This window comes from Myxine glutinosa, chromosome 7 (genome assembly GCF_964187855.1).
Source record: "Myxine glutinosa chromosome 7, kmMyxGlut1.1, whole genome shotgun sequence".
Lineage (NCBI taxonomy): Eukaryota > Metazoa > Chordata > Myxini > Myxiniformes > Myxinidae > Myxine > Myxine glutinosa.
This window is the reverse complement of record NC_136267.1, coordinates 124030541-124053426: the sequence shown is the minus strand read 5'-3', so window position 1 is coordinate 124053426 and position 22886 is coordinate 124030541. Positions and strand designations below refer to the sequence as shown.

The window sequence follows — 22886 nt, the reverse complement described above, 5'->3', positions numbered from 1 at the left end:
GTGGTCAGGAGGGTGGAGATGGTTGGGGGAATGTGGTCAGGAGGGAGGAGATGGTTGGGGGCATGTGGTCAGGAGGGGGGGGGGGGAGATGGTTGGGGGCATGTAGTCAGGAGGGGGGAGATGTTTGGGGGCATGTGGTCAGGAGGGGGGGGGGGAGATGGTTGGGAGCATGTGGTCAGGAGGGGGGAGATAGTTGGGGGCATGTGGTCAGGAGGGAGGAGATGGTTGGGGGCATGTGGTCAGGAGGGTGGAGATGGTTGGGGGCATGTGGTCAGGAGGGAGGAGATGGTTGGGGGCATGTGGTCAGGAGGGGGGGGGAGATGGTTGGGGGCATGTGGTCAAGAGGAGGGGGGGAGATGGTTGGGGGCATGTAGTCAGGAGGGGAGAGATGGTTGCGGGCATGTAGTCAGGAGGGGGGAGATGGTTGGGGGCATGCAGTCAGGAGGGGGGAGATGGTTGGGGGCATGTGTTCAGGAGGGGGGAGATGGTTGGTGGCATTTGGTCGGTAGGGTGGAGGTGGTTGGGGGAATGTAGTTAGTAGGGAGAAGATGGTTGGGGGTATGTGGTCAGGAGGGAGGATGTGGTTGTGGTTGGGGGCATGTCGTCAACAAGGAGGAGGTGGTGGTGGTGGTTGGGGCATTTGGTTAGGAGGGAGGAGGTGGTTGGGGGCATGTGGTCAGGAGGGGGGAGATGGTTGGGAGCATGTGGTCAGGAGGGAGGAGATGGTTGGGAGCATGTGGTCAGGAGGGGGGAGATAGTTGGGGGCATGTGGTCAGGAGGGTGGAGATGGTTGGGGGAATGTGGTCAGGAGGGAGGAGATGGTTGGGGGCATGTGGTCAGGAGGGGGGGGGGGAGATGGTTGGGGGCATGTAGTCAGGAGGGGGGAGATGGTTGGGGGCATGTGGTCAGGAGGGGGGGGGGGGGGGAGATGGTTGGGAGCATGTGGTCAGGAGGGGGGAGATAGTTGGGGGCATGTGGTCAGGAGGGAGGAGATGGTTGGGGGCATGTGGTCAGGAGGGTGGAGAGGAGATGGTTGGGGGCATGTGGTCAGGAGGGAGGAGATGGTTGGGGGCATGTGGTCAGGAGGGAGGATGTGGTTGTGGTTGGGGGCATGTCGTCAACAAGGAGGAGGTGGTGGTGGTGGTTGGGGCATTTGGTTAGGAGGGAGGAGGTGGTTGGGGGCATGTGGTCAGGAGGGGGGAGATGGTTGGGGGCATGTGGTCAGGAGGGAGGAGATGGGTGGGGGCATGTGGTCAGGAGGGGGGAGATGGTTGGGGGTATGTGGTCAGGAGGGGGGAGATGGTTGGGGGCATGTAGCCAGGAGGGGGGAGATGGTTGGGGGCATGTGGTCAGGAGGGGGGGGGGAGATGGTTGGGGGCATGCAGTCAGGAGGGGGGAGGTGGTTGGGGGAATGTAGTTAGTAGGGAGAAGATGGTTGGGGGTATGTGGTCAGGAGGGAGGATGTGGTTGTGGTTGGGGGCATGTCGTCAACAAGGAGGAGGTGGTGGTGGTGGTTGGGGCATTTGGTTAGGAGGGAGGAGGTGGTTGGGGGCATGTGGTCAGGAGGGGGGAGATGGTTGGGGGCATGTGGTCAGGAGGGAGGAGATGGGTGGGGGCATGTGGTCAGGAGGGGGGAGATGGTTGGGGGTATGTGGTCAGGAGGGGGGAGATGGTTGGGGGCATGTAGCCAGGAGGGGGGAGATGGTTGGGGGCATGTAGTCAGGAGGGGGGAGATGGTTGGGGGCATGTGGTCAGGAGGGGGGAGATGGTTGTGGGCATGTGGTCAGGAGGGGGGAGATGGTTGGGGGCATGTGGTCAGGAGGGGGGGAGATGGTTAGGGGCATTTGGTCAGTAGAGAGGACGTGGTTGGGGAGGCATGTCGTCAGGAGGGGGGAGATGGTTGATGGCATTTGGTCGGTAGGGTGGAGGTGGTTGGGGGAATGTAGTTCGTAGGGAGAAGATGGTTGGGGGTATGTGGTCAGGAGGGAGGATGTGGTTGTGGTTGGGGGCATGTCGTCAACAAGGAGGAGGTGGTGGTGGTGGTTGGGGCATTTGGTTAGGAGGGAGGAGGTGGTTGGGGGCATGTAGTCAGTCGGGAGGATGTGGTTGGGGGCATGTAGTCAGTAGGGAGGAGGTGGTTGGGGGCATGTAGTCAGGAGGGAGGAGATTGTGGTGGTTGGGGCAGGTGGTTAGGAGAGAGGAGGTCGTTGGGGCATATGGTCAGGCAGACCTTTGATATGGATGCAGGGGTCAGGAGGAAAAGGGAAAGAGCAAAAACAAGATGGAAGGACGTGGTGGAGAGGAAAGCAAGAGAGGTGGGGTGCAGAGAGAGAATGCTCGGGATTGAGGGTGTGCAGTAGGAAAACCCCATGCGGCCAACCACATAAGAAAGTGGGATTAATTGGGACCATAAAAGAAGCAGTAGCCGTTATTGCTTCATGTCAAAGAAAAAACCTTACATTATCCCTTTACTATCCTGAGCAGTGTCGGACTCACTATAGAGGAAAGCAAACGACGTACAAGAAAGCAATCATTGTACAGATTCCAAATGGCCGCAGTGGTAGTTCTTCAGAGTCCTTGCTTTGAAAGAAAAACAAGTTTGTGAGACGGTGAGCAACCCAGCACAGCAATGCCCCTAATTTGCAAAGTGACGTTTTAAATTGTGCAAAAGGATAGAACGTTTGAGGCAAGGGTCACGACTATGGACCAAGTAAGCGATCTGAGACACATATTCCATCATGGCTGTCCAACTCCACAACAGAGGTGGACGATTATGACGAGGGAAAGCGAACCCGAGCTCAGCATGTAATGTGTACCCAAGAATGTTTGAGACCATGTGGCCTCCTTTGGGACATTTAGCGGTTTCAGACACACTCAATGAAAGCGTTCACGACAAGAACATTTCCATTACAAGACCTTTGCATTGAGGTCTTTGCTAGGAGCTCATCCATTGATGGATGCTCGGTATTGCAATTCACATTGAGGGAAAAATAACCATTGGCCAAGTTCCAACTTCGTCGATGTTCTGACAGGCCCAAAATAGCTTTGTTTGCCCTAGCAAGTCCACAGCATTAAAATCTCTAACATTCCACAGTTGCTTAATAACACAGCGCGTGGGCTGCCGCATCTTCACCAAGTTGGATCACCATGCTCCCCAGTGCCTCATTCATTCAAACAACGAAAACGGGGTTCAAAGTTCAAACCTTCAAGCATCAGGAGGTTTGGATCATCCGGTTGTCCATCGGTGGGGTCCGCACTTTGCAAAAGTTGCAAAACCTGATCTATCTTACCCTGTAGGGTCGGGGTGAACGGGAGCGTAGTTCAGGATGCCTTCAAACACCAACATCACGATTACAGGAAATGCACAACAGAGCAAATCACGTTGAACTTTACCAGACGTGTAATTGACAACTACACTCGACTGGATTTTAACGGAGAGCCGAGAGCGCAAGAGTAAAGATCGCGGGGTGGGTGTGCAACAGAACAACGTATCCAGGACATTGGAGAGTTAAAAAAACGCTTCATAATAGAAAGAACTACAACGGCACTCGTCAATAACAGGCTGAACAGTTTACGTTTTGAAGCCCGCTGACGTGTCGGATCTGCATCTGGACCTTCATCAAAATCTACTCCAATTGCCTTGTTCTTGTCACCTACCAAACTCACCCACCAAGTTTTGTCATAATCCGTCCACAACTTTTTGCGATTTCATGCTATACATAGTTTTTGGCCCTATTTCTCAATTGTGAACAATCAGGTGAAAATTAAAAAATTCTAGTATCCAGATTCAGATCCAGATCTTCACCAAATTCGAATCGATTTGTCCTTTTTTTGATTTGTCGATTTGTCCGATTTGTCCAAAAAAAACAACAACAACAACCACGGTCCCCAAAAAGGGCCAACCCCCGCTTGCGGGGAAAAATGGCCTCTAAAGGTGGTTTTATACAACCAACCTGTCCACCAAGTTTCGGCCAAATCCGTCCATAGCTTTTTGAGATTCCTTGCTCACGGACCAACAAACAAATAAGAAGGATGTCATGCATAGCACAATACTGTAACTTATGAAATCCAAATAAACAATAGTTGCCATGGAAACAGCAATTTGGTCATTTTGAAAATTTGACCTATCACGTGTTTTACATGATGGAATGTTACGTATAACGATTTGGTTGATACATTTTCTAATTGCGGCCTGATAGGTGTTTTATATGTTTCAGATGGCCTTGACCTTGACCTTTGACTGAGTTTGATAAAAAGTTCCTCATATATATTACACATACGTACAAATAAGATATGCAAGTTTAAATTTGATATTTTGAAAAATTAATGAGGTATGTTAAGAAAAATAAAATCACAAAAGGCCCATTTGATTATAATGGGGGTGAAATTGATGTCATGGAAACTGCTGACATGTCATGAAGGGTAAAACGATCGTTCCGATTTTGGTGAACCGGGTCTGTGACCCAATATGCCAAACCTGTTCAAATTTCAAGTTAATAAGATGAAAATTGATGATTATATGTGACCTTGAGCTTTGACCTTTTGACAAAAAACAATATGCTTCTACAGTAGGTTTTGATTGGTGAACCAATTCAGTGACCCAATATGCAATTTATGTTCAACCTAGCAGAGCACCCATCCTCTGCGTGGCTGCAGATTGCGCATTAGAAGAAGAAGAAACTATCGTTTGTATATTGCAAGAAGACTCTTATAGAAGTTTGTATGTGTGTCTAAAGGGGTCTAAAGGGTCTTCAGGTCTAATATGTCTAAGGGGTGTAAAGGTCTAAAGGGTCTAGGACTCTAGGTGATCCAAAGCGTCTATTGGTCAGAGAACAAGGAATTCTCACCATTCTCAGAGTTGCATGTGTCATGGAACATACCCCAGAGAGGCATGAGGTGGATGTTAAGTTCCTCCATCCACATGGACCATCCCCATCATATACATTTCCGGAACCAGCAGACCCTCTCACTATTGACTACCAGGATGTGCTTACTACTGTTGAACCAACCACTGCAACTGGAAGGACATATTGTATTTCCAAGAAAGAAACAAGTGCTGCTGTTGCTGCATTGAAGAGGAAATTGAAAGCCTAAGTCAGGTTAGTGAACACTGTGTACTTGAACTCACTTATTGATTGTATAATACATTACAAATGCTGATTTTCGAACCTATATGCCATACGTACATGTACATTGTTGCTCATATCTCAGAAACTATTGGAGTGCCCATCACAAAATTTATGTGGAAGCTTCTTGACATCATAAGGTACCTCTGGGATGAATTTGAGGAAATTTGAAGGATACATTTTTTGGGGATTCACAATTGAAGTTTATATTTTGTGATAACTTTTTTGTGGTTGGAGGTAGGAAAATGTTGCCCAGACAAATTCATAGGGCATGAAAATACCTTTAAAATGACACCAAAACCAGCTCTCTAGGTGTTATACTTTTAGAGATATGGCCATTTGAATTCGCGACGTCGCGCTAATTAGTCCAAAGTTCGTTAACCTGTATCTCACTAATTAAGAGGCTGTTAGCAAAAATATTTGAGTTCTAGCTGTTTTTCATGGGTCCCAATTGGTTCCCAAAGTTTTACAAAAATCTGAGAGATGACGGCAGATTCTTTGATGATTTGACATGGAATGACCCTAAAGTGTCTTCGGCGTATAAAGGGTCTAAAAGGTCAAAAATATCTAAAGGGTAAGTTTCAACAGTAGTTACAGATCTAAAGGGTCTAAAGGGTCCAAACAGGGTCTCATAGGTTGAAAGGTCTAGGATTCAAGGACCCTATAAGGTCTAAAGGGTGTAAGGTGCTTCAAGTATCAAAGGGGTCTAAAATGGTCTTAAGGGGGTCTAAAATCGTCTTAAGGGGTCTAAAATATCTATATAGGGTCAGGGGGTCTAAGCAGTATAAAAGGTGTAAAGATTGAAAGGGTCTAAATGGGATATAAAGTATCTTTAAAGGTCCAACGGGTCTAAAATGGTCTAAAAGATCGAAGGAGTCGAAGGGGTGTCAGGGCTCTAAAGGTCTAAAAGTATGTTCAAATAGTCCATCATTAACAGACTGAGTCAAGGCCCAATAACAAATAATTATTAATAGACGTACTCACTCCAACTCAGTTCAAACAGAACGAAACGAGAAGGGCACTCAGTAGAGCGCATACCTACGCCAGGCTGAACAATTTATGGTTTCTATCCCAATGATAGGCCGGATCTGGATTCGGACCTGAACCAAAATCGAATCGGCTTGTTCTCGTCACCAAACCAACTTGTCCACAACTTTTTCAAATATGTTATATATCGCTTTTCGTCCGATCTCTCAATGGTGAAGGATCACTTAAAAATTAAATAATTATCGTATCCGAATCTATTTTCAGATCTTCACCAAAATCAAATCCATTCGGTGTTGTCACATACCCAATCTGTCCAGCAAGTTTGTTCCAAATCCGCCCATAACTTTTTGAGGTTTCGTGCTATATATCGTTTCTGCCCCCATCTCTCAATGGTGAATAATCACGAATAAATTCTCATGTCCGGATCAGGATCTTCACCAAAATCTATTCAATTCATCCTTTTCACACATCCAACCTGTCCACCACATATCGTCTGAATCCATCCATAACTTTTTGAGATATCCTGCTTACAGACAGACTGTGGTCATCCAGTGGTTTGATAAGCATGACACCGATGTTATTCATACGTCATGGCCTTCTCAGTAACCAGATCTGAACCCAATTGAGCATTTATGGGATATTCTAGAATGACGCCTGAGACAGTTTTACACCTCCATCAAACAGGTGAGTTGATTGACTTTCTTGTGGAAGAATGGTGCTGCATCCATCTTGCAGAATTCCAGATGCTGGCGGATTCTATTTCACGGTGCATACAGGCCGTACTGGTCACACATGGTGGCCCAACGCCAAATGAAATGACTATATTGTTGTTTTCATTTTTGGTCTAAATACCTGCATGTAGATATCAAGTCAATTGGATGAAAATTGACGATTTATGTGACCTTGACCTTTTGACTGCAAAACCAATAGCCTGCCAGGTTGCCTGCCTGCAGCACTACCTCTATCAGGTGCTCAAGTTTCATGAAGATTGCAGTAAAAATGTGACCTATAGGCGATTGACATACAAATAAACAAATAGAACAAGAAAAAGAGCAGAGATTGCAAACCCTCGCCAGGATGTATTTTCAGTGGTTTTAAAGGCTTTTGTGGTAAAACAAATATGGCGGCCGAACCACGTGACCGATGACGTCATCATTCTTTTTTTTCTCCACCAATTTATGTCGACATGACACAAGAAATTTCATCTTGATCGGATGAAGTTTTGTACTTGTCGAATTATGACGTCATAATAGAGGCACCTATGACATCATTACCATATTTTATTCCCCATGGAGAGTTCTTTACAATGAGCCATGTCTCAATTTTTTCTATTCAGCACTTTTGGAGATATAGAAGTGCAAAGTTTTTCGGTTTTTCCAAGATGGCAGCCGAACCACGTGACCTATGTCATAATTATCCTGAAAAAATAGACAGGTGGAGATGCACCGATGGTGAAAATTTCCTGTCGATCGGACCAACGGTTGGAGAGAAAATCATATTTATTCTGTGCAGACAAATAGACAAATACAAAAATTTTTTTAATATATATTTTTTTGTATACAGTCGAGTGAAAGAGCTAACATTTATCAAACAAACAAATCAAACAAACAAGCAAACAAATTATATAAAAAGGGGAGTGGTCTACAAGATGGGGAGAGAAGGGGAGGAAGCACACAAACACAACATTTGAGAGCAGGGACATCGGGAGATGTTTTTGGGAGAGGGCCTGGGGGGAGGCAGGATAGGTATAAAACGCAAGGACACCAAGGACTTCCAGGAAAGAAGTCAAAAGTCACCTCAAAAAAGTGGATTTGGGGTGAAATTAGCGGGGGTAGAAAAGATCAAGGTTTTGGATTGGGGAAGATAAGAGATGGTGGTGAACAGCCGTTTTAAAGACCTGGAGGGAGGAGTAGGATTGAAGAGAGTGAGGGAGTTTGTTCCAGAGGCAGGAGAAAAGAGGAATGAAGGAGTGAAGGTGAGCAGAGAGTCTTGATTTTGGCAGTTTAACCATAAGAGGGTTGCAGGCAGATCTTGTGCGACCTGCAGGAATATTTGGGGGACAGAGCCCAGAGAGAGCTGGGGGAGCAAGGCCGGAGAGGAGTCGGGAGAAGACGGAAAGACCACCAACCTGCCTGCCGTGATTAAGTGAAAGGCCTCGGAGATAGCGTCATCGCGGGAGATTCCAATGATTCTGAACGCTTTGGTTTCAACAGCGTGAAGACGAGCTAGGTGTGAGGCAGGAGCACCAGCCCAGAGGGGAGAGCAGTACTCCATTGAGCTGCGGATGAAAGCCTTGTATGTGGTGAGGAGCTCAGGTGTGCCAAGGAAGGACTTCGCACGACGGAGGATGCCCAGTCGGCGACTGGCTTTGGAGGCCAGCTTGGAAATGTGGTTTTCCCAGGAAAGATCATGGCAGATAGTGAGACCCAAAACTCAAATGGACTCAAATGCAATACTCTCTCCTCAAGCGAGGGTAATAACAGAATAAACCAACCAATATACAGTACTTGCAAATCTTAGATTTTGCAAGTAACAAACAAACAGGTAGATAGACAGACAGGGGGTGAAAACACAACCTCCATCCACCTTCAGTGGCGGAGGTAACAAGATGATGAACAGAACAAATCCTGCCTCCAGTGTATATTGACCAATTCAATATTCTGAGCTTTAGAGATCATATAATTGTGTCTTATATGGAGATGTATATTCACATATCAAAGTGGGGAAATGAAGTTGTGTAAAATGTGAATGATTAAACATATACAGTCACGCGAAAAATTAAGTACACCCCATTGTAAAGTTTTGACTTTTTCAACATATTTCAACATTCAGCTATTTGATCTTCATTTCAACAATATTGATAGATAAAGGTGATATAATATAACAAATATCATGAAACATTTACATTTTGTAGTCCATTGTATAATTTAAATAAACATAAATGCAAATTTCGCATGTGGAAAAAGTAAGTACACCCCGACATTTATCACTACTTCAAATACCTAAAATTAGAATCAGGTGCACCAGCTCAGGTGCAAATGATTAGAACATCGTTGGAGGATCTTGGAGGAACCTGTCTTATTTAAACCTCAGACATTTAGTTTGGTTTGCTCTTTGTTGTTGAAGTGTGCGGCGTCACCATGCCTCGATCAAAAGAGCTCTCTGAGGCCTTCAGAAAGAAGGTTATAGATAAGATGCCTATGAGTCTGGGAAGGGATTTAAAAAGATCTCCAAACAATTTGAAATCAATCATTCGACTGCCCGGAAGATCATCTACAAGTGGAGAAGATTCCAAACAACTGCCAACTTGTTCAGGCCAGGCCGCCCCAGCAAATTCAGCCCGAGAGCAGACCGCAAGATGCTGAAAGAAGTCTCTAAGAACCCCAGAATGTCATCACGGGACCTACAGGTAGCTCTTGCCACTGTTGATGTCAAAGTGCATGAGTCTACCATTAGAAAGAGGCTGCACAAATTTGATCTACATGGGAGGTGTGCCAGGAGGAAACCTTTGCTGTCCAGAAAGAACATCAGGGCAAGACTAACGTTTGCCAATGAACACCGAGGGCAAAGACCAGCACTTCTGGAACAATGTGCTCTGGACAGATGAGTCAAAGGTAGAGCTATTCGGCCACAGTAGCAGAAGACATGTTTAGCGAAAACCAAAGACAGCATTTGACCACAAGAACCTGACACCAACTGTAAAGCATGGTGGTGGAAATATTATGGTTTGGGGCAGCTTTGCTGCATCAGGGCCTGGGGAGCTCACCATCATAGAATCCACTATGAATTCTTCATTGTACCAGAGGGTACTTGAGGATAATGTGAGGCCATCTGTCGGAAAGTTGAAGCTCAACCGAAGGTGGACCTTGCAACATGACAATGACCCTAAACATACCAGTAAATCCACCAAGGAATGGCTGAAAAGAAAGAAATGGAGGGTTCTGGAATGGCCAAGTCAAAGCCCAGATCTAAATCCCATCGAGATGTTGTGGGGGGATTTGAAATGAGCTGCGCCTGAAATTGTGCATGCTGTGCAACAATTTTTTGTTGAATAAGTTATTGCAAAGTCAAATTTTCATTGTTTTTTGTTCAATTATATCACCTTTATCTATAGATACTGTTTAAATGAAGATCAAATATTGATATGTTCACATATGTTAAAAAGATTTTAAAAAACATTTCATGGGGTGTACTTACTTTTTCCACATGCGAAATTTGCATTTATGTTTATTTAAATTATACAATGGATCACAAAATGTAAATGTTTCATGATATTTGTTATATTATATCACCTTTATCTTTCAATATTGTTGAAATGAAGATCAAATAGCTGTATGTTGAAATATGTTGAAAAAGTCAAAACTTTACATGGGGTGGACTTACTTTTTCACGTGACTGTAGATAGGCATGAAAACAAAAAAAAATCACTAATACAGATATTTCATCAAACCTATTGCATTAAATTACTCCCAGGCAGCTTCAAATGATGTTATTATTACATCAGAGGAAGGGGAATATAGGGTAGGGCTTTATAAGGGTAGGAGGGTGGTTGGGGATTGGGGGGGTGGGGGGGGCGAGCGGGGAAGAAGAGCGGAGTTCCTTACTCCAAACGTAACAATATTGACCAATGTGGAGAAGAAATATAAAGACGAGGAAATCTATCGAAAAGATATTTTGATCAATGTACGTTAAGCGATTATTGTTCAAGTCCGACATCCTTTTGCCAACAAAAGTTGAAGGAAAGGCAACGTGCAAATCCAATGGGTAGGTACTTAAAGGGGGGTTATCATGGTTACCATTGTAGGGAAACCTCAATGGCTTCTTCCCATGACATCATCATTTCCCAAACACACCTCCTGGTGGTTGTGCTAAGCAACGCACCAAAATAAGAGAGCAAGTCGAATCACAACAGAACATCCGAGGACACGATAATCCGATGGTTACTATTCATACATCATGTTTCTATCTGGTCCCCTTATATTACTTGTGAATGCATTTTTGCCACAGTCATATCAAAGCCTCGATGTTTGTAGGGAAGAATATGTTGGCTGCCCTCCAAACTTCCATTGTACCGCCTCTTGAACCCAAATCCCGGTCCACCAAAGACTTCTTCTAAAGGACAGAACAGATGATAATCACTTGGTGCGACAACAAAGCAGTAAGGGGAATGAGGAATTATCTCAAATCCCAGTTTTCAAATGGCTGTGTGTGCCGATGAGCATTGTCATGTTCAAGCAGGACAATCATGTCGATTGTTTCTTTCTTCAAATGTAAGAATTCAGTTTCTTGTGTAGCAAGTTGGAGTAGATGTCCTTGGTATCGACGAACCGCTTGGTGCATAAATGTATCAGAATAATGGCAATCGTATCCCAGAACACCATCAGCATGACTTCTCCTGCCAACGGAGAGACGAACTTATTTTGAAGGTGAGTTGGGGGTGCTGCCATTCCATGCTCGTTGCCTTGCTCTCCGGTGTATGGTGATGAAACTACAATTTATCTCCAGTCACTAGTCGGTTCAACAAAACATTCCCCTCGTGCAAATTTCCCAACAGATGTCCTCTCATGCCTGTGGCAGTACAACACAATCGGTTTGGCATGGACGCAGTGCGTCGGCAACACGTTTTAACCCACTTTGGAACTTATTCACCCGCTTTGAAAACATTTCTTCTGGCAAAAGACTTCCTCCATACAGCACTTTTATTTTACGATAGACTTTGTTTCCATTTGTGCCTCCGCTACCAAGAAACGGACCATTGGATACATCTATCCCTTGGTGCTTATTTGTTGCCGCTATCTGGAAGGTTGGATAAAATAGCCCCAGAAGGCAGCACATTCCACATAACTTTGAGTTTAGATGCTGCTGCCATATGAACAAATGAGAGGGAATACAAATTACATGGTAAACGATACTTCCTGTGGTTTCCATCATCTACATAGTGTTTTCATTCGACTCCTCATCATGCATTCATGTATTACAAGTAAACATTCATAAATGCTAGGTTATTAATAAGGATTAGTCAAATGAGATTTTTTACCATTCAATTATTTATTTTGCAAATATGGGACGAGCTGTCCAAAGCACAGCTGCACAACCACCCAATACACCAAAGTACAGTGTATATTGTAAATAAAAGACATGCTAGTTAATCAATAACACTCCAAAGTAACATGCATGTACAATTGGGTTTATTTGAATATTTTGTTTAAATAAATAATATGTTTAATCATTTCTTTAATCACAACACAGTCTTCATGAATATAATTTGTAATGCATGACGTAATTTGTAATCCATGAATGTGTGTGTGTGTGTGTGTGTGTGTGTGTGTGTGTGTGTGTGTGTGTGTGTGTGTGTGTGTGTGTGTGTGTGTGTGTGTGTGTGCGTGCGTGCGCGCGCGCGCATCCTTAGGCAAGCCAGAAAACATAGTCTTGCTAATCTCCAGGACAAATTCTCCAACCAGTCTCCTTCCGCAAATCTTTGTGATACTCCGTCAAGTCAATCTCTGGAAGATACTCCATCTCCAATCCCACCATCAGCTCGAATGGCCTCACCTCAGACTCATATCAGGAGAAGGCAGAATATCTCAATTCGGTGTTTGTCTCCAAAACTCGTGTTCCCAACCATCTTTCACTGTCTATATCTTACCTATTCAAACACACTGCCTAATGGAATTTGTGTCCACCCCTGAGAAGGTGGAAAAATTCTGTCCAGCCTCAACTTTGCTCCGATGACAGGCCCAGATGGCAGCAGTACCCGTGTTCTCCAATCATGCTCTGCTGCTCTTGCTTCTCTTTAGTTTGCTCTCTTCAACCTGTCCTTCCCCTTTGACCACCTCCTGTCTGCCTGGAAGTCAGCAAGCACCACTCCAGTCCAGAATAAGGGTGGAAAAACAGATCATATCAGCTTCAAACCAGTAAGATTACAAATTATGACCAAAATCATAGAATCCATCATTGCTGTAGATGTCAAGTCTTTCCTGTTTTCCAACAGCCTGATCTCTAACCATGCAAATTCTCTCTGCAAATGTGTATTGTATAGCACAACCTCCAGGTGGAATACAGTATTACTCGCTACCTCACACCATCAGAGACTCCTCCTCACTCACCACATTCAAAACATCACTCAAGACCCACCTGTTCAACACTGCATTCAACATTTAACCCACAGCATCTAACCCCTGACTATCTCCTCTCCTTCTCCCTCCTTTGTGCTTTGAATATTTCCCGTTTGATTCTTCTTTTTTTGCAATTGTCTTTATGTTTTGCTATGCGTTATGTTTTGCACTCTGTCAAAGCGTCTTTGGGCTTCCTGAAAAGCGCTATATAAAATAAATGCATTATTATTATTATTATTACAAATCCCCACCCTTCACAGTACAGTATTCCTGTCCCCACATCCCATGAAGTCCATCCCATCCCATCCTGTCTCCATGAAGCATTTTCAAGGAGCACTTCGGTCTCAGTTGCCAAACATAGTTCACCTGAAGCACTGCATTTGGCATTCTGGAGTCCTCCATATTTGACATGTCCTGCCCAGAACAATTGGCATTGTTAGAGAAGGTATTCGATGCTGGGCAGATTTGCTGTTAAAATTTTCATTGTGTGTGATGTAGTTGTCGTCAATGGTTTCGTCAGTCACACTTCAAGAGGCGGCCAAAGGAAATGTTGCTCTTAGCCAGTCAACCAGTCAATTTTCTATATCCTTGTTGACAGCACCATAATTTGAAACAATCCCACCGAGATAGGTAAACTGTTCCAAGGAATTGAGGTTGCTCTTGTCAATACTGCTCTGCGGTACATTGTACTTTCCTTGGGGGCATGGTTGGTGCAACACTTCTGTTTTCATTATGTTAATGGGGAAACGGAAATCCTTTTCTGCCTCAGCCAAACAGTTTAAAATAAACTGCATCGCCTCCTTCACGTGTGCAAGAATGGTGAAATCGACAGCAAAAAGAAGCTCCAAGAAAAACTCTTCTGGGGCTTTAGAATGTGCCAGTAGTTGCTGCAGTTTGAAGAGACTACCATCTATTCGAAAGCAAATATATATATATATACAGTCATGTGAAAAAGTAAGTACACCCCATGTAAAGTTTTGACTTTTTCAACATATTTCAACATACAGATATTTGATCTTCATTTCAACAATATTGATAGATAAAGGTGATATAATATAACAAATATCATGAAACATTTACATTTTGTAGTCCATTGTATAATTTAAATAAACATAAATGCAAATTTCGCATGTGGAAAAAGTAAGTACACCCTTGGCTCTAATAGGTGGTATTGCCCCCTTTGGCAGAAACAACCTCAAGTAGGCGTTTCTTATAACTGTCTACCAGTCTCTGACATCGACTGGGAGAAATTTTTGCCCACTCCTCCATGCAGAATTATTTCAGCTGTGCGATGTTTGAGGGGTTTCTTGCATGCACAGCTTGTTTCAAATCCCCCCACAACATCTCGATAGGATTTAGATCCAGGCTTTGACTTGGCCATTCCAGAACCTCCATTTCTTTCTTTTCAGCCATTCCTTGGTGGATTTACTGGTATGTTTAGGGTCATTGTCATGTTGCAAGGTCCACCTTCGATTGAGCTTCAACTTTCCGACAGATGGCCTCACATTATCCTCAAGCACCCTCTGGTACAATGAAGAATTCATCGTGGATTCTATGATGGTGAGCTGCCCAGGCCCTGATGCAGTGATGCAGCAAAGCTGCCCCAAACCATAATATTTCCACCACCATGCTTTACAGTTGGTATCAGGTTCTTGTGGTCAAATGCTGTCTTTGGTTTTCGCCAAACATGTCTTCTGGTACTGTGGCCAAATAGCTCTACCTTTGACTCATCTGTCCAGAGCACATTGTTCCAGAAGTGCTGGACTTTGCCTCGGTGTTCATTGGCAAACTTTAGTCTTGCCCTGATGTTCTTTCTGGACAGCAAAGGTTTCCTCCTGGCACACCTCCCATGTAGATCAAATCTGTGCAGCCTCTTTCTAATGGTAGACTCGTGCACTTTGACATCAACAGTGGCAAGAGCTACCTGAAGGTCCCGTGATGTTATTCTGGGGTTCTTCGAGACTTCTTTCAGCATCTTTCGGTCTGCTCTCGGGCTGAACTTGCTGGGGCGGCCTGGCCTGAACAAGTTGGCAGTTGTTTGGAATCTTCTCCACTTGTAGATGATCTTCCGGACAGTCGAATGATTTATTTCAAATTGTTTGGAGATCTTTTTAAATCCCTTCCCAGACTTGTAGGCATCTATAACCTTCTTTCTGAAGGCCTCAGAGAGCTCTTTTGATCTAGGCACGGTGACGCTGCACACTTCAACAACAAAGAGCAAACCAAACTAAATGTCTGAGGTTTAAATAAGACAGGTTCCTCCAAGGTCCTCTCCAACGATATTCTAATCATTTGCACCTGAGCTGGTGCACCCGATTCGAATTTTAGGTATTTGAAGTAGTGATAAATGTAGGGGTGTACTTACTTTTTCCACATGCGAAATTTGCATTTATGTTTATTTAAATTATACAATGGATCACAAAATGTAAATGTTTCATGATATTTGTTATATTATATCACCTTTATCTATCAATATTGTTGAAATGAAGATCAAATAGCTGTATGTTGAAATATGTTGAAGAAGTCAAAACTTTACATGGGGTGTACTTACTTTTTCACGTGACTGTACTTCACTGTGTGTGTGTGTGTGTGTGTGTGTGTGTGTATGTGTGTGTGTGTGTGTGTGTGTGTGTGTGTGTGTGTGTGTGTGTGTGTGTGCGCGTATGTATGTATGTATGTATATATATATATATATATATATATATATTGTTGCGGTTATGAGGATTGTGGTTTTTTTATTGTGTTGTATTGTATAGTAAATTGTTGTAAATATCACCCTCTGTAAAATGTAATGATTCCTTGTAAATACCTCCGTAGTGTGAAGGTCAAAGGGCGTCTCGGTAGTTATTCCATAAACACCACATTGCAGGACACGATAAAACCCTTGTTCAGTAGCTTATATCTTATTATGTGTCTTAGGGTAAGGCTGTGTCTCCCATTAATTTAAATACTCCATTGCACCAAGTGAAATAAGAGTAGATCCCCTTTCATTTCATTTCAATGGCCAACTGCATTTTGGGCGGTTTTCTTCAACCACCATTGGCCACGAGGCAGGGTTGGGAAAGAAGGGCGTGTCTCCACCTCGTCATAGAGCGGAGGAGTGAGCCAGCACTGAACAACCAACCGAGCACGAGGGGTTTGGTTTGAGAGGGCGGAGGAAGAGCGTTTGGGGGAGGTTCGCAAAGGTTGAGGGGCGGGGCCTATATAACCCGCCGCGGGGTGTCCCCCAAGCAGATGAGCTGGAGAGAAGTGAGAGAAAGGCTGAGCTGAGCTGCGTGGAGAGGTACACGAAAAGGAAGGGTCCAAGAGAAAGCCGAGGAGCTTTTACGAAGCAAGCTACACGAGAGATACAGCAGAGGAGTGCAGCCCCGTTTCAACCAGCCGCGTGAAGCTCTGACGGTGTGCGCTGTAAAGCAGAATACAAGGAGCCGCCGGCCCCCCCGCTTCCCGCCCGGAGTGGACCCGCTCGCTGTGCCCTGTGATCCCACCTGCTCATCCTTTCCAGCCATTCCTGCCTGCAAGTTCCCCATTTTGCCTACGTGAGTTTGTTTTGTTTGTTCTGTCCTGGGTAGTAAACTAAGTCAGTATAAGCTAGTAATTTGCACTGTGTCACCTGCGTCTCATGTCCCCTGTAAATAAACGTGACTGCTTTCTTTTTGCTTGTGTGTGTAAATAATAATAAACCCAGTTACTCTTCTGTACGTCTTCTTCCTCTTTGCATTCGGTCGCTTTAGAGTTTTCCAGATTGAGTATCTGTGGCGCGATACGGCCAACGTTTGGGTAAATCGGGTGAATCGGGGAAGAACTGTTCGGCCGCGGTTATACCTCCGCTCGGTAAAATAACATCTAATCCGCAGACCGTAACAATATATATATATATATATATATATATATATACCTGGGATGGAAGGATGCACACCTGGAATGGTCGAGCGCGTGTGGGAATGCACGCTGGAGTTAGTAGTAAAGCACGTGATTGGGTGTGCAAGTGAGTGCACACCCGTGGTTGTCACCGAGGAGGTGACCGAGGAGGGGGCGCGAAGAGATGTGTTGGTGAGGTGTACGAACGACGAGTGTGTGCCAAGGTGTGCGGTGGTCAGGTGTGTGACGAAGTCGATGAGTGAACCTGGAGGGTGTGTCAGAGAAGGTGCAATGACGAAGAGCATGGAGACAGCTGGATGTGTGAGCAAGGAATGGGATGCGGGGTGTAAGCATGCAAGTGGAGCATCGACGCTAACCGGGTTAGCGGTTAGATCGACTTTTAGCCGGAGCGAGCCCTCGGTTCGTGCCGGGCTTCGTGTGCAGCGGGAACCAGTGGGGATCGTAACCACGGCGGTTTCGAAAGAACTGCCGTGCGGGATCCACGCCGGGCCGCGCTCTGAACGGTCGCGTCCGTGCTCCGCTCAGCGGAGCGGGCGGCCCGGTAGGAAGGGTCGGCACGGCGACCCTTTGTGGTTGAGGCGTTCCGGCAGGGCGAGATCGGGTCATCAGGCGGGAGACCGAAAGGCTCCGCGCCGAGGTGGACCTTGGGATCTCGGCCTGAGCGAACCCCCTTCCCTGCACGGAATGCCGGACGGATCCAACCGCCGGCAACGAACCACCCGCATTCATGGCTCGACTTGGCGAAGCCAGGTTCTGAGCATGAATTGGCGCACCGAGAGGCTCAAGTGAGTAGACGTGTGATGATGATAGTGTTTTGGACCCGAAATTGAAAAGCAAAATTTGATGATTGGAAGATTGATGATTGGTAGAGTGATTGGCAAATTTTTGATTGGTTGCAATTAGATGAGCCAAATTGATAGTGGAAGATGCCCGATGTGGTGGGATGGCAACTCTGCCATCCCTCACAGCGGGGGCAAAGGAGCAGTAGTTTTATGGGGTTTGGCAGTGAAAACTAGCCCGGGAGGGTTAGGATAATGATAGGGATCTCGAGAAGATGACCATAGGTAACGGTAAATTTAAGTAGCAACAGTGGACAGGTAGTGGGGACATAGAGAGGGTAGTTGGATAATAATGACGAGGGAGCGCAATAATGTAAGGGGCGACGGGGAAGCGCGAGTTTTAGAGGGAAACCAGGTAGATCAGATGATGCCGTGTGTGTGTGTTTAAAAGTGAACAGGTGTATGGAGCAGTGTATGAGTGAGTAATAGTGATTGAGTGTTGTGTTGACCAAATGGTCCTGGGAGGAAGGAGGGTGCAGGAAGCACCAGGAGTGATTGCACAGGTGTGCGAATACAGGTGAATGGAGAATGGGAGTATGGAATATATGGAGTATGGAATGGATGGTCGTGGAGTGAGTATGGTGGAAACTGTGGAGTGGAGTGGATGGTGCGAAGGTGTGGATGGGGGAAAGGAGGATGGACCCCATCACGAATACCCGGGGAGGGTAGTGTAAGTGTTAGGTAGAGGGTACAGGTAAATTGTGGTTGGATATTGGCATCTGTGGTGCGTGGTGGAAGAATGGTGTTTGGATGGGTGCATTAGTGACGTAGAAATGGCTGGGCATGTGGCCTGTTAGTATGTGTAGTTGAATGGGCACTCCACCACTGTGAGGATGTCGGCCAGGTGAGGCCGCAGGTGGGCTCTGGGAGCCGTTAGAGTTGTGGATGGGGCCCGAGGATCCGGAGGACGGACCCGGGTAGCCCAGTGCCAGAGAGGGCACCGAGTGGGGAGAGCGCCAGAGGGCCTTCCCCAGGTAGATAGGTTAGGGTAAGGAGCAGGTAAGCTCGGAGGCAACTACAGTGGTGGAGGTGTGCAGGTGGGTAGACCTGCTGGGAGAGCCACACGTCCCAGTCTTGAAATTGTGCAAAGGCACAGGGAGTTGAATCGGGGCAGTGAGACCCCAAATTGAGAAGCACCACAGTTTGGTCAATGGGAATTTGGTTCTTAAAACCACATAGAGTAAGATTGCCAATGGTTTGGCAGGGGAAAGACCCCGGGTAGTGTAAAGTGTGTTAATGTCATTTAGAAGATAGTTAGGATTGAAATCTCCTCGCACCATCTACATCCACTCACCTGAGGTGACGAAACTCCACACCATGCCATGTTTTTTTTGTTATTTTATTGTGCAAATGTTTGGAATGTGAGATGCATCATGACGTGGGTGTGACATTGTGCTTGTGTTCCATCTCTCCCTCCTTATGAGGATTGATGATGAATTGGTGATGGCAAATTTTGGTTAGAGGGGTTGTAGGGACGAATTTGGTCTAGGGGAAATATGGGGAAGACGTGACGGTAGTGACGAATTTGTAAATGTGTAAATTGTTGTACATATGGGGTAAGGGCAAGGGTAGAGTAGGTAACAGGGGGGGGTGACGTACGGAAGGGACGAGCTTTCTCACTTCGCTCTCCGTACGCACCTCGTCTTGCATTGCCTTGTATTGATGTGTGCCCTTGTGACCTTACCCCTCACTCACCTGTCTTCTGTCTCCCTGTCTGCCAACCGAGGACTGTGCTCGCTGGGCACCGAGGGAAGCGTGCGGGAGTTCGCCATGGTGTACCAGAACTCCCACAACGAGCATGCATTGCATGGATGCACCACTTATGGACCGCCATCTTGCGACCAAGCACCACTTTATGCACCGCACGTTTTGGGTCTTGTTTGCGGACCTCGGTAAGGTGGCACCTATGCCAAACAGGTGGACCACCCTGAGTTGGCCCCTGTGGCCCTAAATAAAAATGGACACGGTTTGTGCTTTTTATATTGCCAAATAGGCCGAAGGAAGAAAGAAACCATCAGGAAGAATATCGGCCCAGCAGGGAAGAGGAAGACCACCACCAGTTGTTTTTTTGTGTGTTTATTACAAGCAGTAATGACTGTGCACTGGTTGGTGCGTTTGGGTGCTTTTGGGTGCTTTAGTGTTATTGGTACTGGTGCATCGATGCAATGCGTGCTGTCTCCTCCCTCCCAACAGGAATTTCCTTCTTTTTGTTTCCCTAAAAAGAAAAATCACAGGTCCTGGGTTGCGTTTTGTAAATAGTCAAATAATGCCAATGTAAATAATGCTCCCCCACCGTAAATGTTTTAGTTTGAAAATAATTCCGCAATTCGGTTAGCTGTGGGTGTGAAACTGTTAGGCAGGGTGCAACGCAATTAGCGGGACATATTTATTTGTGTTTTGAAATTGTCGCACTCAGGGTCAGGTTAATTGTAGAGGGAATTACACATACGTGCCACACTAAAGGTAAAATTTTCGGGCCGGGACATCCCGTAAGGAAGGAGGGTGCAGTGTTGGGGATTTGGGAATTGTGTATGTAATTTGATGTAAATTTTCCCATTTTGTATGCTGTAAATATTCCCTGTAAATATCACCCTCCAATTGTAGTGTCAAAGATCAAAGGTCGTCTGTAGTTAGGCCATCGCACACACGTAGAAAATCTATGATTTCCCTCATTAGTTATGTCCTTAGTAAATGTAGTTGAAGGTTCTGTGATCCACTAGTTCATTACGTTGCATCAATTAAATAAGACAGGTCCCTCCGACACCCCATGGCATCTTCAAAGTGCCAGGTTTGCCAGGTTTGCTGCAATTGCCTCCATTGACCACGAGGTAACCTCGGAGAAGAAAGGCGTGTCTCCACCTCGTCATAGAGGGGAGGAGTGAGTCAGCCCCGCTCAACCAACCAAGAACAAGGGGTTGGGCTTGGAGAGGGTGTGGAGAGAAACATCGAGGAGCTTCGCGAAGGTTCAAGGGAGGGGCATATATAACCCGCGGTGGCACGGCCCCCAGGGGAGAAAAAGAGACGGAGAGGGATCGAAGAGAGAGAGAGCTGCGGGATCGGAGAAAGGACCGAAGTGATTTGGAGAGCGCGCGACGCAGCGGTGCAAAGGAGGAGCTTTGGCCGCGCAGCTTCGGAGCCGCGGCGGTTTTGCACGATTGCAGCTCGGGTTTTGACGGCGGCTGTTCGCTTCCAGCCCGACCGTGCCCCGGTCCCCGCTGAACCTTCCTCTCCCTCCATGCCATCCACCTCCTACCATTCGTTCCTGCTTTCATCCCCCGTGTAAGTCTGGCCGTTTGTCTGTCTTTCGTGTTGTCTTGGGGTATTAAGTAAGACTGTTTATAGATAAGTTAATAATTGCACTGTGTCTTCTGATTCTTCCATTTCCTTGTATATTACTTTGATTGCTTTTCTTCCTTTAGTTGTGTGTAAATAATAATAAATCCTGTTATTCCCTACTTTGTCTTCTACTTCTTCATGCTCTTTCGGTCGCTTTAGAGGTTTCCATCATTGCACACCTGTGGCACGATTTGGCCAACGCTACGAATATAAATCGGGTCTAGTCTCGGTAAACGTCTTACGCCGCAGTTTGCTTCGCTCGGCGCAAACATCCATTACGCTGCGGCCGTGAGCGGGGGAGTATTTCCTCGCGTACCGGGAAGCGCTGGTATTTAGGTCATAGGACGGTTGGGCCTAATACCCTACCCAGCGCCGACCGGGCGTGGCGTCATACCCCCGGGACCATGTCGGTCAGTCATCAACGAGGGGATTAATCCCCCCTCGGTAAGGGGAGAGAGGCCGACGTTGGATTCCGTCACAATATATATATATATTAGGGTGGTCCTCAAATGTAAACATTAACTTTTCTAAAGTGCTTTTCAATTTTTTTATTACACCTGTAGAGAGAACAAATTGGGTAAAATTTCATTTCATTTTGAAAACTTTTACCACTGTCACATGGCCTCTGCTAATCAGCACTATTCAGAAATTATTTCGGTTTGTTTCAGTTATGATGGCGAGTGCAAGCACTTCAAGAAGAGCAATCAGAAAAAAGAACCATGTGTGGCTGATAGGCTGCCATATTGAAAAACTACCAGAAACTCGGCTCCCATCTTGGCAAGAGATTCTGCAGCGATACTTTAAGCTACATCATGCTGAGAAATTGGACAAAAGCAGTGCCGCAACAACTGTTGTTCGTGAGACATTATGCATCTGGGAGAAAGCACGGATCCCCACTGCAGATGAGCGGAATATCATTGCAAAACTAGAGAGAAAAGTAGAACAATACAGATCCATCCTGAAAGGAAAGAGCCGGCGATCTGTCCCTCAGATGAAGAAAGAAGAGCAGTTTCAAACCGGTCTACGTGACTTATTTGACATTGCTCATGTTGATGTCCTTGATCTGATCAAAATACCAGAGGACCGTGAATTCCTCAAGGCACAACGGGAGCCAGGTCGACGGGGCTTTATGGTTGGTGTTGACAAGGTGCTAGCAGGAAAAGAGGAGCGGACACATCAACGCGACAAGGTGTTGACTGAAAGAGAGCAGCATGAAAAAGAGAAGCAAGCAGCCCGAGAGGAGACTCTTGAGCTAGCATCATCAACAGACAGCAGTGCTGAAGCCAGTGATCATGACGACTCTGCTGTTCTATCTGCTTCAAAGAGGCAGAGCCGAAAGCGTGCAAGTAGCATTGTTACACCGGACCTAACAGCAGCTCTCGACCGCACCAAGGTTAGCGATCGATCAGCTGTTCACATCTTGTCAGCAGCAGCCTCTGCTCTGGGACACGACCCTTCAGAGTTGGCCATCAACCACATATCGATCAGGAAATCCAGGCGGATCCAACGGAAGACAATTGCAGGTGACATCCAGGCATCCTATGCTCCAAACACAAGTCTGGTGGTTCATTGGGATGGCAAGCTCCTTCCAGACGATGGGA

At 45.9% G+C, this 22886-nt stretch overlaps 1 protein-coding gene across 3 annotated transcripts in view; it reads right to left on the bottom strand.

The window, feature by feature from the left end:
- Positions 1-22886, bottom strand: part of LOC137411552 (signal transducing adapter molecule 1) — a 94021-nt gene that overhangs the window by 6256 nt on the left and 64879 nt on the right. For all 3 annotated transcript variants that reach the window (XM_068096877.2, XM_068096874.2, XM_068096876.2), the window contains exon 10: positions 3204-3291. In XM_068096877.2, the coding sequence (XP_067952978.1) occupies positions 3204-3291 (88 nt within the window). The remainder of the gene's footprint in view (positions 1-3203; positions 3292-22886) is intronic.